The sequence below is a fragment of the Rattus rattus genome, chromosome 2 (assembly GCF_011064425.1).
Source record: "Rattus rattus isolate New Zealand chromosome 2, Rrattus_CSIRO_v1, whole genome shotgun sequence".
In the NCBI taxonomy this organism is placed as follows: Eukaryota; Metazoa; Chordata; class Mammalia; order Rodentia; family Muridae; genus Rattus; species Rattus rattus.
In genome coordinates this window covers 29,155,449-29,169,856 of record NC_046155.1, presented here as the reverse complement: position 1 = coordinate 29,169,856, position 14,408 = coordinate 29,155,449, and the positions used below count along the sequence as shown (strand labels likewise).

General features: G+C 45.3%; 1 protein-coding gene across 1 annotated transcript in view; it reads right to left on the bottom strand.

The window, feature by feature from the left end:
* Nucleotides 1-9,793, bottom strand: part of Rcl1 (RNA terminal phosphate cyclase like 1) — a 43,788-nt gene extending 33,995 nt beyond the window's left edge. Inside the window, exon 1 of the mRNA XM_032891776.1 lies at nt 9,548-9,793. Coding sequence (XP_032747667.1) covers nt 9,548-9,683 — 136 coding nt within the window. The 5' untranslated portion in view covers nt 9,684-9,793. The remainder of the gene's footprint in view (nt 1-9,547) is intronic.
* Nucleotides 9,794-14,408: the final 4,615 nt, after the last annotated feature.

Genomic DNA, 14,408 nt, shown 5'->3' with positions numbered 1-14,408 from the left:
GTGCTGAGCTACAAATACAATAGATTTTTTTTCCTCTGTACAGAATGTATCTGTGTTTAATTTGAAAATTCAGTAAGAGATCAACAATAACTCCTCATAAAACAGAATGACTTCAAGAAAATACTGAAAGTTATGGGAATGTGCCATGTCTCAAAATGCCTTTCTGCACTCCCCGTACCACCTTCGCCTTCCTCAGAGAGCAGTGCTCCCTGGTATGAGGTAAGGCGAACACTGCACTGTGGTTCTAAGTACTGGGACACGTCTGTAACTGGACTTGGGGGCAGAGTCACAACTTATGCCCCAAGTCAAATCCAGTCACCCAAATAAAAGTGGAAAGTGGAAAAGAAAGATCTATTCACATGGCTACATTGGGAAGAGAGGAAAGGGATTGAGCAAACCCAAGCCTTCAGGATTCTAAGTGAGATGGATGTTTAAACAGAGGGTCAAGAATCTGCACATTAGGCAGATCAAGGTGGTCCCAACTAGTACTGACCTATCATCGCCAAGGCTCTAACCAGCAGAAAGTCTCTACCCAACAAAAGCAGAGTAGACAGTTCTTCTAAGTGACCACAAATTTATACCAAAATAGACTTAAAAAAAATTCAACCAATTTAAAATAATTAAAATCATAGTGATGTCTTCATACCATAATAAAGTTAAAATCAGTACCACAAAGAAAGCAAGAGATGATCTAAACACTGGGAAATTAAACATACTAGTGAATAACCAATCCATGGGCAACAAGAAAGTCCCAAAGTTAACATTTTAAATCACACCAAACTGAAAGAATACTAAACTACAACATTATCACAATGTGTGGGACACAGCTAAAACACTACTGAATGGGGCCGTTTTGTGCACCACATGCTTTTATTAGAAAAGAGACATCACCACTAAACACCTCTAGAACCTAGAAAAAGAAAAGCAAAATAAACCCAAAGCCAGGAAACCAAATAATAAAGCTATAAGCAGAAATTAAATTAATGAATAAGAGAAACTCCCTGAAACAAAGACCTATCCAATCCCTGCCCCCTCTCTGTGACCATGAGAGTGGGGTATGAGGAAGGAGGGCAAAGAACAGAACCTCAAATATTCTGGGCTCTACCTGTGAGCTACATCCAAAACTCAGAAGAATAGTCATATTTAAAACTGGGCAATGACATGAAGACAATTCACAAAAAAACATTAAATATATGGTGGTGTATGCAAATTAATACATGAAAAATAGCTGCACGGTAAACATGGCCCGGAATGACTAAAAGGAAAAGCATTTCAAATGCTGGCGGGGAGGAGAGAAACTGGAGCCCCTGGGCACTGCTGGTGAGAATACAGAGTGGTGGGCACCCACACGGAGAGTCGGTACCATCTCAAAAGAATGAGAGGCAACTGCTGTACAACCCAGCATTTACAACCAAAAAAAGTAAGACCGGTCCTCACAGAAACGAGCCCTGGGAGCTGGAGAACTGGCTCAGTGGTCAGAGCACTGGCTGCTCTTCCAGACGACCCGGGTTCTGTTTCCAGCAACCATATAAAGACCCAGAACTATGTGGAACTCCAGTTCCAGAAAGTCTGACATGTCTTCTGACCTCTGAGGGAGCAGGCACACAAGCGACACAGATATCCATGCAGACAAAACACCCATAAGCGTTAGAACAAAAGAGCCATCAGTCAACCAACTGTGCAGAACGTTCAAAACTAGAACCAAGCCAGCTGCTCTTCAAATAAAAAGAGAACCCGAAAGTGCTATTTTCACTTCATTTTCATATTCAGGAATTTTTAAAGGGTCAAACTTGCTTTAAAGAAAACTTAAAATAATGTTCACTCTACAACCTATATGCTATATGCCACCAAGGATAATTATAAATGCAGTCCAACAAACTCCCAAACTTACTTAAAATATCACTTTTTTTTGGCTAAAGTATGAACAAACATTGTATTAAATAAAGTTAGATACCCGTGAGGGATCCTTGCTGAATGACTATGGAAAGATGTATTTTCAGTCATCTAACAATCCTGAATGACAAAACTGGAACCAGAAGAGAGATTAGAAGGAATGATAAGAAAGACAACGGACAACGAGAGTCCTATGAGCAACTTCCCTCTTCCCTTTGAGTTGTTAGTTTCCTGGAGGGGGGTGGTGGTGGTGTGCACAGCATGGAGGTAGGTAAGAGGGATAAAGTCTGGAGCCATGAAGATAAATTTCACAAGGAGGGATGGGGGCTGTTGTTCAAGGCAGGAAAATATTCTTTGTAAGAAACTGAAGGAGTTGTCATGCCTTCAGAGCAAGGCAGAGAGGTCCTCTCAATGGGCTTCACTCCACAAGTCCTGAGAATGGTGAGCCCACTGCTGACTCGGAAACCGCCTTCCTCATATAGATGACGTAAGTGCTGCAGGGCTGGGGAGGCAGAGGTCTGAGTGGGTGGTTGCAGAGTCTATATGCCTAGGTACTGCCACAGCAGCTAGGACTCAGACCATCTAGCTCTCTCATTCCATTAGACCTAGTGAACTCCTTAGGCCCTTGTGAAATCCACTGGTGAAGACAACCAGGACGAGCCAGGGGTGGTGATGCATGCCTTTAATCCCAGTGTCCCTGAGGCAGAGGCATGTGGACCTCTGGATCTCTACTGGAAGTGCCAGGACAGCCAGGGCTACACAGACACCTTGCAGGAGAGAGGGTAGGGGACAGGGAAACCTGGGACGAGTGCTTTATAATGCCAATGTAGAATACCCAGTGTCTGTAACAGAAAAATGAGCCCTTCAGGCTGGAGCCCTCATGAAATAACACTGAACTCCATCAGTTCCATCACTCAGCTACCCTGGTTATTTTACTTTCAGTAAAATGGCAGGAACAACAGAATATTATTTCCTCTGACATGAAGAACAGAAAGAGGCAGTATAATTGGCTGTTGTGTTCAAGAGTGAATTAAAAATTGCGTGTGATTGTATGTCTGTTGCCTTTGCTTTGTTTAGTGTCTTGACATAAGCTATGACTACTCTGCCTAGCTGACAGAATTCTCTAAGTAACCCAGGCTAGCCTTTGAGCCTCACTGCCTCCCCTTTGGGTGCTGGGTTTATAGCAGGTGTGTGCCACCGTACCAAGCATCTCTTCAGAGTTAACTGGAACCACTCCAGGATCATCTTTCCTTGGAGTTCAGTTTCTTCCCAATTTTTAAAACTCTCTGCACAGGAAGACAGAAGTTCTATTTAACAGATTCTTTTCTTTGCCTGAAGTCCCAGGGCTTGAGCATGACCTGAGTCTTCATGCACTTTTGAAACCAAGGAGGATCTTCCCTTGCAGCCCAGAATGGCTTCAAACTCAGCCTTCTCTATGGTAGCACAACCTACACTAGCGTGTCTAGCTCCTTGGGCTGTTCAAATGGAGAGAGCTCCATGTTAGAGAAGGCCGTGTTGCGATGAGAGAGGGGCCCAGTGGGATCAATAAGATGGGTCTGTTTGTTTGTCTTTTTAATTGGCTTTTGCTGGGGGGGGGGCATTACAAGGGTAGAGAAAATATGGAAGGATTTGGAAACGAGGGTGATTGGGATGAATGATGTGAAATTCCCAAAGAATTAATAAAAAATTATGTTAAAAAAGCTTTAGCTATTAAAATCTACCAGAACAGTTTTCAGTACCAGTACTGACATTTTAATAGAATTATTGCTATTATACAGAATAAAATTCTTGACAGTGAGGTCCATCCTATATATTATAGGGTATTAAGAGCTACTTGGGCTCATCCTAGTTGACAATTCCCCCAGGGGCATCCAAAACATGTCTCTAAATACTGCCTTCACACCAGGGGAAGATATGGCCAATGATATGCAAATATGTAGAAATCAGCATGCAAGAGGGAACCGTCAAAGGACAACATATTTAAATATTTAAGTAAAGTTTCCAATGACAGCAGGGAAAGACTTGGGACAGCAACTTTACCCAGTGCTCAGTAGAATGCTAATAAACCAGCTAGTGTCTGTCCTTCCCGCTCACTGGGTCCTGCTCTCTACACCTAAGGAGTTAGTTAGCCCTCACAGAAATCCATACAGCTTGAGCCCACTTCAACAACAGAAAAACCTGAGGTTCAGAAATGAATTTTGTTTTGATATTTCTTTTATGTGTAAGGGTGGGTGTGTATATACAACCAGATGCATGTATAAGTCAGAGGACAACCTGTGGGAGCACTGTGGGACACTCTCGTACACAGACATACACAAAGTGTTGGAGGAGGGGGAGAAGGGGGCTTAAAAGAATTCATTCACCTGTACCAATCCTCACAGCCACCGTTTCCACAGTCACAAAGAAGGACATCCAGAATGTCTTCCTTACAACTGCCAGGTTATTCTCTGCTCTGGGTCCACTGAGCTTCTCTACCACACTAGACTCGAACTTTACCATGCTATTCCACTCAACAGGAACCCGTTTAGACAAGTGTCCAGAATTCAAATGAAACCAATCACTATCTAGACTCCCCTCCCCAAAGCCTTGCAAATAATGAGGCTCAATAAACTTCTGAATGGTGCTGAGGCAGCCTCCTCCAACATGCACTCCCTTTGGGAGATTTAAGGAAGCACCTTTGGGGTATGGGACTGGTTCTTGCATTCCAGCTAGTGACTGTACTGGGTATTCTGTAAGATTGTTCCAAGTTCTATACCCTGAGTCAGGAAGAGGCAGACAGAGATGGAAGATGTTACCAAGATGGCCTAAGGTTTCCCTGCTGTGAACAGACACCATGACCAAGGCAGGTCTTACAAAGGACATTTAATTGGGGCTGGCCTACAGGTTCAGAAATTCAGTCCATTATCATCAAGGTGGGACCCTGGTAGCATCTAGGCAGGCATGATGCAGGCAGAATTGAGGGTTCTAATCTTCATCTGAAGACTGTCAGTGGAAGACTGGCTTCCAGGAAGCTAGGACTAGGGTATTAAAGCCCACTTCCGCAGTGACACACCCACTCCAACAAGGCCACACCTCCAAATAGTGCCACTCCCTGGGCCAAGCATATACAAACCATCACATTCCACTCCCTGGCCTTCATAGGCTTGTTCAAATACTTGAGTCTATGGAGGCCATACCTAAACATAGCATAAAGGAAAATACATTTAATCCAACTTCCAGAGTCCCCATAGTCTATATCAGTCTCAAACATGTTAAAAGTCCAAAATTCAAAGTCTCTTCTGAGTTTTATCCAATCACTTAACTGTAATTCCTAAGACAAGACAGGAAACCAGCTGGGCAAACTCCAAACATCTTCATATCTGATGTCAAAGTGGTCTTCGGATCTCCAATTCCTTTTCATCTTCATTGATTGCAACAAACTTCTTTCTCCTGGACCGGTCCTACTCCCTGTTAGCAGCTTTCCTCAGGAGATAGCCCACGACTCTGGCATCTTTATCTCCAAGGCAACTTCAACTTCATAGCTTCTTGTTCCAGTGTCTGGGATCCACACATGATCTTCTGGGCTCCTCCAAAGGGCTTGGGTCCCATCTTAACCTATGCCCTCTGTAGCCCTCTAGGCTCTGGTTGACTCCACTCCACTGCCACTGCTGTCCTTGGTGATCGTCCCATGGTACTGGCATCTCCAATCCACTGGGGTCCTCTGCTGCAACTGGGCTTCACCCATATCCTTTCATAGGCTCTCTTCATGATGCCAAGACTCAAATCCTTTGCATGACCCCTTCAGTCCTGGGCCATCAACTGCAACTGAGGCTGCACCTTCACCAATGGCCTTCCCTGGCCTCTCTTAGTGTCCAGCCTCAGCTGCTCTCCATGACCCCTTCATGCCTTCAAAACCAGTACCTTCTGGGTGACACATTTATTACCAAGTACAGCTGCTGCAGAAGGTACAACCTTGGCTATCTCTGGAACAGCTTTTTTGTGTTCTCAGAAAACACTTCCCAGAAGATTTTACCTCAGTGATGCTGGTCTCTTAATCACCACTAAATTTCTTAGCTCCAGCCAACCAGCATCAATTTTCCCAGTAGTTCCTTTTATTCTGGACTCTAAAGCCAAGGTCATGTTGCCAAAGCTGCCAAGTTCTGCTGCTTGCAGGAGCTGGAACATGGATGGCTCCCTGTTCTATTACACTATCACCAGCTTTCTGTTTTCCAACTCCTTCACCGCCTAAGCTTGGCTGTCCTGGAACTTGCTCTGTAGACTGACTTTGAACTCAGAAATCCGCATGCCTGTCTCCTAAACACTGGAAGTAAAGGTGTGGTCCAACAAGCCTGGATTTAAATTTTTCTTGTCCCAAAGTCCTACTCCCCTAATTTGTTATCTCCTTGAACAGAGGATTGAGCTCCATTTCACTTCCTGGTGCCCTTTAATACGTGCAACCACACATTTTATATTTTTCCTTTCTCAGCTTGCTACGCCTTTTTAAAAACGCTCTTGAGACTTAACCAGAGAACAAAGTCTATGATAGGTGTTTCTGAAACTTCCTTTGTCAATGCAATTAATATGAGTCTCTTCACCTTAGCCTCAGACAGACTCTCTAGACAAAGGCAAAAAAACAGCCATATTCTTCCACAAAATACCACAAAAACGGTCTCTAGGCCACACATTGAAATTCTCTACTAAAACCTGGGCCAGGTCCACACAATTCAAATCACTCTCAATAAGTAACAAAGTCTTCCATATTCTTACTAGGATGGCCCATTAAACCCCATTTAAAGCATTCCAATGCTTTCCAAATCCAAAATTCCAAAATCTATATTCTTCCAATCAAAAGCATGGTCAGGCCTATCACAGCAATAACCTAATCCCTGGTACCAACTTCTGTCTTAGGGCTTTACTGCTATGAAGAGACACCATGACCAAGGCAAGTCTTACAAAGGACATTTAATTGGGGCTGGCTTACAGGTTCAGAGGTTCAGTCCATTATTATCAAGGTGAGAGCATGGCAGCATCTAGGCAGGCACAGGGCAGGCAGCACTGAGAGTTCTACAACTTCATCTGAAGGCTGCAAATGGAAGACTGGCTTCCAGTTAGCTAGGACTAGAGTATTAAAGCCCATGCCTATAGTAATACACCCACTCCCACGAGACCACACCTACTGTAACAAAGCCACACCTCCAAATAGTGCCACTCCCTGGGCCAAGCAAATACAAACCATCACACAAGGATTGAACTATGAATCCAGATCGTGTGTCCAAGGCCACACACATGTGTTTATGTATATGTATATATTTTGCACACTTAACCTATATATGTATTCACAGGCATGATAAGCCTACAAATTAAAGTTGAGATGTGAATCTAGGTCTCTCTGTAAGTAACCAAACAGTAAGCACTTAAGCCAGCATAAAACCTCAAGTGGCAATCTCTGTTACACTAGTACCTTGAGTAAGTGTGTTAGTTAGGTTTTGCGGTTAACTTGACACAAACCAGAGTCAGCCGAGGAGAGGAAATTTCAATTCAGAAAGTAGACACATCAGATTGGTCTATGGGCAAGCCTGTAGTACATTTTCTTGTCCACTGTGAATGATGCTCCCCCTGGGCAGGTATGCAGTATATAAGAAAGCAAACAGGGCAAGCCCATAAGCAGGATTCTTTCCTGGTCTCTGGTTTGAGCTCCAACCCTGACTTCCCTTCCAACTACAACTGTAAATTGAAAAAAAAAAAAAAAAAAAAACTCTTTCTCCCCAGATGGCTTTTAGTCAGGGTGTTTTGTCACACCAAAGAACCTTAAGACATGGGGTAAAGCAAATTATTTTCTACAGTGCTGCAACCCATAAAATACCAGCTAGTACTGCCCCCCCCGGGTACCAGAATCCCCTAGCCTTTCGGGAAAATGCCAAGGTAAAAGTCCTGCTTTTGAAAGAAACAGGAGCTCACTCCTGTTTGTGAGTTCCTAGAAACATTGAAATGCTGTATTGGAAGGCACCTATCAGTCAACTCTGAATTCTATCTTACAGGCAACATATTTATAAAAGAAAGCCCAGGTCTCCAGGCTAAAGCATTTTTTATTTAAAAAAATTAAATTATTAATAATAACAACAACAACGACAACAAACTTGTGCCCAGTGGCCATAGCAGAAGCAAGGTCTCCAGGCTGGGGTTGAAAACACAACACAGCCCAAGCAATAAAGTCTCCCAAGGACCAGATGTAAAGCTGGGGGTGTAGAGGGAGTGGGGGAAAGAGTAGTCTCTCAACTTCCGAGGTTTTTGGCTGTTTGCTTTCCGTTTTTGTTTCTGTTAAATGATTTTTTTTTTTCACAACAGGGTCTGACTATGTAGCTCTGGCTGGAACTCACAAGTGTAGACCAGGCTGGCTTCTAACTCAGACACACACCTGGCCTCTGCTTCCCACTTTTTTGTTTTAAGACAAAAACTCACTGTGTGACCCAGGCTGGCCTTGAACTTGAGATCTTCCTGCCTCGGCACACTGAGTGCTGGGATTGTAAGATCGTGTGGCCAGGCCGGGTGTTCAATCCAGCAGTGCAGGGGAGATAGACTTTACTCATCATCTCCCTAAGCCTTCTAGTTGTTTTTCTTTTTCTAACCTTCTATTTCCGTCACCATGCACGAAACTTCAAGAGTGGCAGAAATGGAACTATAAAAACCATTCAGACAGATGATGAAACAGTCTAGCTGTCTAGTACAAAAACCTCTGCAAAAACAAATATACTGGCCCAGGAGGGCTCCTGAACCAACTGCAGCCCGGCTCCACCTTCAGACTACAGACAGGTTTTCTCTTTTTGTTTTAATTGATTCAGTTGTCATAGTCTGAAGGGATCTGGATGACACCTTTGAACACGTACCTAAATTCTAGGGGAACAGCGGCAAACCAAGGCCATTTAATGAGACGTGGGTTCAAATGTTCAACCTGTCTATCTACCTTTGTGGGGCAGATAAATCAATAAGAGGCTTGAAGCCTGCAGTTTATTGTCTGGCCTTCCTTTTCCTTAAGTCAAGACGACTCGGTCTATGACATAAAAACTATCTTGGCTGAGAGTTCTGTAGCAGGCCTGTAATCCCAGCATTCGGGAGGTGGAGGTAGAAGGAAGAGGAGTTGAAGAGCATCCCTCTGTTACACACCTAGTTTGAGGCCAGCCTGGACAACATGAGATTCCAGTTCCAAGAAAAACACAACAAAACCCCATTTCAAAGCTTCTCTACTGCGCACATCGGTGACTAATAGAAACAAGCGCATCAGTTAAAAATAAAATTGTATAATTCATGGGGCGAGGGGGGATAAATAATAGCGACAAGAACTGCTGTCCAAGCTCTCCAGTTATCTGTCCATCCACTCACTCAATCACTACATGTTAGTCCAATAAACTGTTTTTCTCCTGAGAGGTTATGGCGAAAGCAAGAGACTCAAGAGAGGGAAGCGAGTGGGCGATTCGTAGCAACAAGCTAACCAGGAAAACGTGTAGCTGTTTACTATTCGCGCCCAGGAGCCGCAGGGCAACGTTCCACGCGTGGCGCAGCTCGCGAACAGATCTGTCTCCGCGACGCCCGACCTCCATCCCTCCCACGCGCCCAGCGGCCACTCCGGGCTGCGACCCCGGACACCCCCCCCCCTCCTCGCGCCCCCTTCCCAAGTCACCTCGGAGGCCCGGGTTGTCGTCTCTGGCCCGAATCCTGCGGATCTTGACCGGGCGCCCGCTCAGGGTGGACAGGACCAGCCGCTGGCGCAGGAAGTTACACCCCGCGTAGCTGAGGGAGTGTGCCTGGGTCGCCATGTGCGCACCGTCCGCAGAGGCAGAGGAGCCGGGAGCGCGACCCGGGCCACAGTAGCCCCCGACGCGTCCACGTGGTTTAGAACAGGAAGACAGAGAGACTAGACACCGGGTCAGAGGGGAGCGGGGCGGAGCCAGGGACCGCCCGCCCGCCTCCTCGCCTGGCTGGGGCGGCCCGGGCGCCGGGGCACACTCTCATTGGCCCACGGGAGAGCTGGGCGTTGCCCTTTCTGCGTCGCCATTGGTCTGCGCTGTAGCTGGGCGGTGCTCCTGCCGCGTCGCCATTGGCCGGTAGTGGAAGAGGGCGGTGCCCGGGCCCCAGCAACAGCGCGCGGCTGGAGGGAACGCGTAGTGTTGCGGGAAAACCCTGGCGCCCAGACGCCGCGGGGGTCTGTCTGTGCACGACTTTCACGGCCTATGCGCCAAAGGAGGCAATGGCTCCGCCTGGGTGCCCGCAGTTGGCTGGTACTTAGCTTCGCCCCTGCGGCAGCCCCGGCAGAGAAAGCTAGCCTCTCCCGCGTTTTCCTGCAACAGAAGAGAACAGGATTGGCGCGCTTACCCTGTTGTTGGTGCTGGGTCTGGGTCCTTGCCGAAATCGTCAGAGGTGCAGCCTACAGTCTTTCAAGCTGTCAGAGGCTGCCTGAATTAGGACCCGAGCCTTTAGACAAGAGGCCACTGCTTATTTTGTAACGAGGGGCCTCGCTTTGTCCCCTTCTCATCTGCCCCTTCGTTTATATTCTTTGAGTTTGGTGTCAAGACAGATCTGTCACCTCGCACGACCTAAAATGGACAGTTGCAATAACTTCAAGACATACATGTTGGTGCATACGCGGGGAATGGGTGGGTGGGAGTCTTGCTTTTCCATCTTTCCTGTCATCCAAGCTTGCACTCCAAAACCTTCCTAAATATTGTATTGTTTCACTTCTCCATTAAAACAACAGCAACAACAATCAAATGGCTACTAACTTAGGAACTCAGTATCTTATCGTTAGGTTTGCAGCCGTTCACGGGCTGTAACACCAGACCTTAAGTCCCAGAAAGCACAGTGGAGGACAGAGTGGAAGCTGGAGAAAGAATGGCCATCCTAAGCGAGCGAGAGTGACAAGGAAACCCCGGAGGAGCATCTAAAGGGTGGCAGTCAGTGAGGCGCTCGGCACCTCGTCTATGGATCAGCCCTAGCCATTCTGACAGACTGTTAAGTGTGGTCTGACAGGCAGCGTTGGAAAAGCTCCAAGACCCTTAGACTCTCCTCTGAACGCTGTTGTGAAGAATACTAAAGTACCAGGAGTACTTTCACATCAGGAGTGGATTTTTCATTTTCATGTTTAATGCTATCTCGTTTAATTACTCAATAACCTTTAGAAAAAATTATCCAATAAAGAATGCTCACGTTCGTTCAGAGCTCACTATTTTCAATGCAAACCTGCCGAGTTTTATTCCATCAGCGTCTCACGTCTGCTTCTAGATTTTTCAAGCCCACCTGGAATTTGCAGGCCAATAGTACTGGGGATTAATTCTCCTAGTCTTCAAGCAATGACCAACTGAAGCTGACATGGAAATACCCAGGCTCTTTTTCCTCATCCAGGAGGTAACTCTGGGGTGTCCTTTAAGCTCCAGTTTCTGACAGTGGTATCCTCTTGGTTAAGCACCATTTCCTGGCTTCTTTCCCTGTATCTCTTTCCAGCTTCTCTCTGATATGTGCTGGAAATAGCTCTCCTATAAATTACGTCCACTCTCATTTTTGCTTCAGCATCTTCTGGGCAATTGAGAATAAGTCCTGACGTATAAAATTCGAGAACTGAGATTTAGAAGGGGGTGGGGGAGCTTGTAAGCAACACAATAAATGGCAGAATCACAATGAGAACCCCATTTATCTGTCTAGTCTTTTAGACTTCTGAACCTTTGCAGGAGGGGGGTTGGGGGTTGGGGGGGCGCCGTTTTCAGCATAGCAGCAAAATCCACACAGAGGGAAGAGAGCTAGCTGCCCGGGTCAGCCAGAATCAAGTGCCAGCCAGGTATCGAGTAAGCCTGCAGATAATTTCACTCATCACCTACCCTCTGACTGGTCTTTGGAGGCACCTTGCTAATGCCATCTGAGGCACAGATGAGCTGGCTCCACGGAGTCCTGCCCACATTGCATAGCCACAAATTGTTACTGCCAGTGTTTTAAGCTAGGAGGCTGGGGTGATTGGTACACAGTAACAAATTACTGAAAATCATTTACTGCGGTACAGACATGATGTTTCAGTTTAGAAAGCTACAACTACACATCCCTGAACAGTAAGGAATGAGCAACCCACAACAAATGTTTGTATGATATTACAGAGTGAGTGCCAGAAGTTTCCACACCGAGACGAGACCCGTGTATATGGGATCTTATTTTGTCTTCATACCAAGATAGCTCACTGTAAGTGAGTAGAAGCTTACAGCACAGCTCGGTAGAATTTCGCCTACGTTTACATTCTGTACAGTTTATTGATTGGTTCCTAGGGCCTTTTGCCTAACTAAATGGTAAATGAAATACACCTCATTCCATGATTGCTTCTGTGACACTTCTATGCTTAGAAGGATAAAAATCTACTTTGCTAAGCCACAGGACATTAGGTTTAGGAGCCAGAATAGAAATAAATTTTTACTGCTACCTAGACAAAGCTGCTTAAAAACCACACCTCCACACACAGTTTGCCATTCTCATCTTCTCTCCCGAGTCTTCAGGGATCCCAGGGCTTTTTTATTCTGCCTCAGTCTGGAACTATTCTGCTCCAGTTTTGGCATGAGTTTCTAGGTCCCCAAGCCCTTACAATGACATTCAAAGCTACATTTGGGCAGATTCTGTATAGCCTTTTATCATTTGTGTGTAAATGACCCTGCATCCAATGAAGGGGGATCCAGAAGTTTTGTATGATAAGACAGGTTTCCATGACAACAAGAAGAGAAACATTTTACTGTATTCTCAAAGCTTAGTGCCTAGTAAGAGTTAATATAAATATGACTTGACTAGAATTATTACTTAATTAATTGAGAAGTACAAAGGAAAGATAAATCAGTAAAACCTAAAGCTTCAAAATCATTGATGCTTAAATGTCAGCATATTACTAAAAACAAAACAAAAAACAGGCTGTCTCATATCCAAAGTTTCTTCAGTATGTTGAAGAATTTATATTTCTAATAATTTCCCAGGAGATATTGATGTTTCTGGCCTACGGACTATGCTTTAAGAAGTGCTAAAAGACAGGACCTATCGGTTGTCTTAAGATATTATAACCTACACATAAGTGAGGTTGTGAGAGTGAGTGCTGGGAAAGGGAAGAAGAATGGGGGTTTGAGGAACAGTGGGCAACAGCTTCCAATTTTGATTAAATCCGTGAGTCTAAGAAGCTCAACCAATTCTGAGTAGAATATCCTCAGAGCCATATATCAAGATGCAGCTGAGGAATGCCGAATGACTGAGAAACACCTAAAGAAATGTTCAACATCTTTAGTCATAAGGGAAATGCAAATCAAAACAACCCTGAGAGTTCACCTCACACTAGTGAGAATGGCTAAAATCAAAAACTGAGGTGACAGCAAATGCTGGCCAGGATGTGGAGAAAGAGGAACACTCCTCCATTGTTGGTGGGATTGCAGACTGGTACAACCATTCTGGAAATCAGTCTGGAGGTTCCTCAGAAAATTGGACATTGAACTACCTGAGGACCCAGCTATACCTCTCTTGGGCATATACCCAAAAGATGCCCCAACATATAAAAAAGACACGTGCTCCACTATGTTCATCGCAGCCTTATTTATAATAGCCAGAAGCTGGAAAGAACCCGGATGCCCTTCAACAGAGGAATGGATACAGAAATGTGGTACATCTACACAACGGAATATTACTCAGCTATCAAAAAAATGACTTTATGAAATTCATAGGCAAATGGATAGAACTGGAAAATATCATCCTGAGTGAGGTAACCCAATCACAGAAAAAACACACATGGTATGCACTCATTGATAAGTGGCTATTAGCCCAAATGCTTGAATTACCCTAGATGCACAGAACACATGAAACTCAAGATGGATGACCAAAATGTGAATGCTTCTCCCTTCTTTAAAAGGGAACAAGAATACCTTGGGAGGGAATAGGAGGCAAAGATTAAACAGACACAGAAGGAACACCCATTCAGAGCCTGCCCCACATGGCCCATACATATACAGCCACCCAATTAGACAAGATGGATGAAGCAAAGAAGTGCAGGCCGACAGGAACCAATGTAGATCTCTCCTGAGAGACAAAGCCAGAATACAGCAAATACATAGGCAAATGCCAGCAGCAAACCACTGAACTGAGAATAGGACCCCCGTTGAAGGAATCAGAGAAAGGACTGGAAGAGCTTGAAGGGGCTTGAGACCCCATATAAACAACAATGCCAAGCAACCAGAGCTTCTAGGGACTAAGCCACTACCTAAAGACTATACAGGGACTGACCCTGGACTCTGACCTCATAGGTAGCAATGCGCACCTATGTAAGAGCACCAGGGGAAGGGGAAGCCCTGGGTCCTGCTAAAGACGGACCCCCCCGGGGAACGTGATTGTGGGGGGGGGGGGGGAAAGGGGGGGGGGGGGGGGGGGGAACACCCATAAAGAAGGGGGGGGGGAGGGGCTAGGGGGATGTTGGCCCGGAAACCGGGAAAGGAAATAACAATCGAAATGTAAATAAGAAATACTCAAGTTAATAAAGAAAAAAA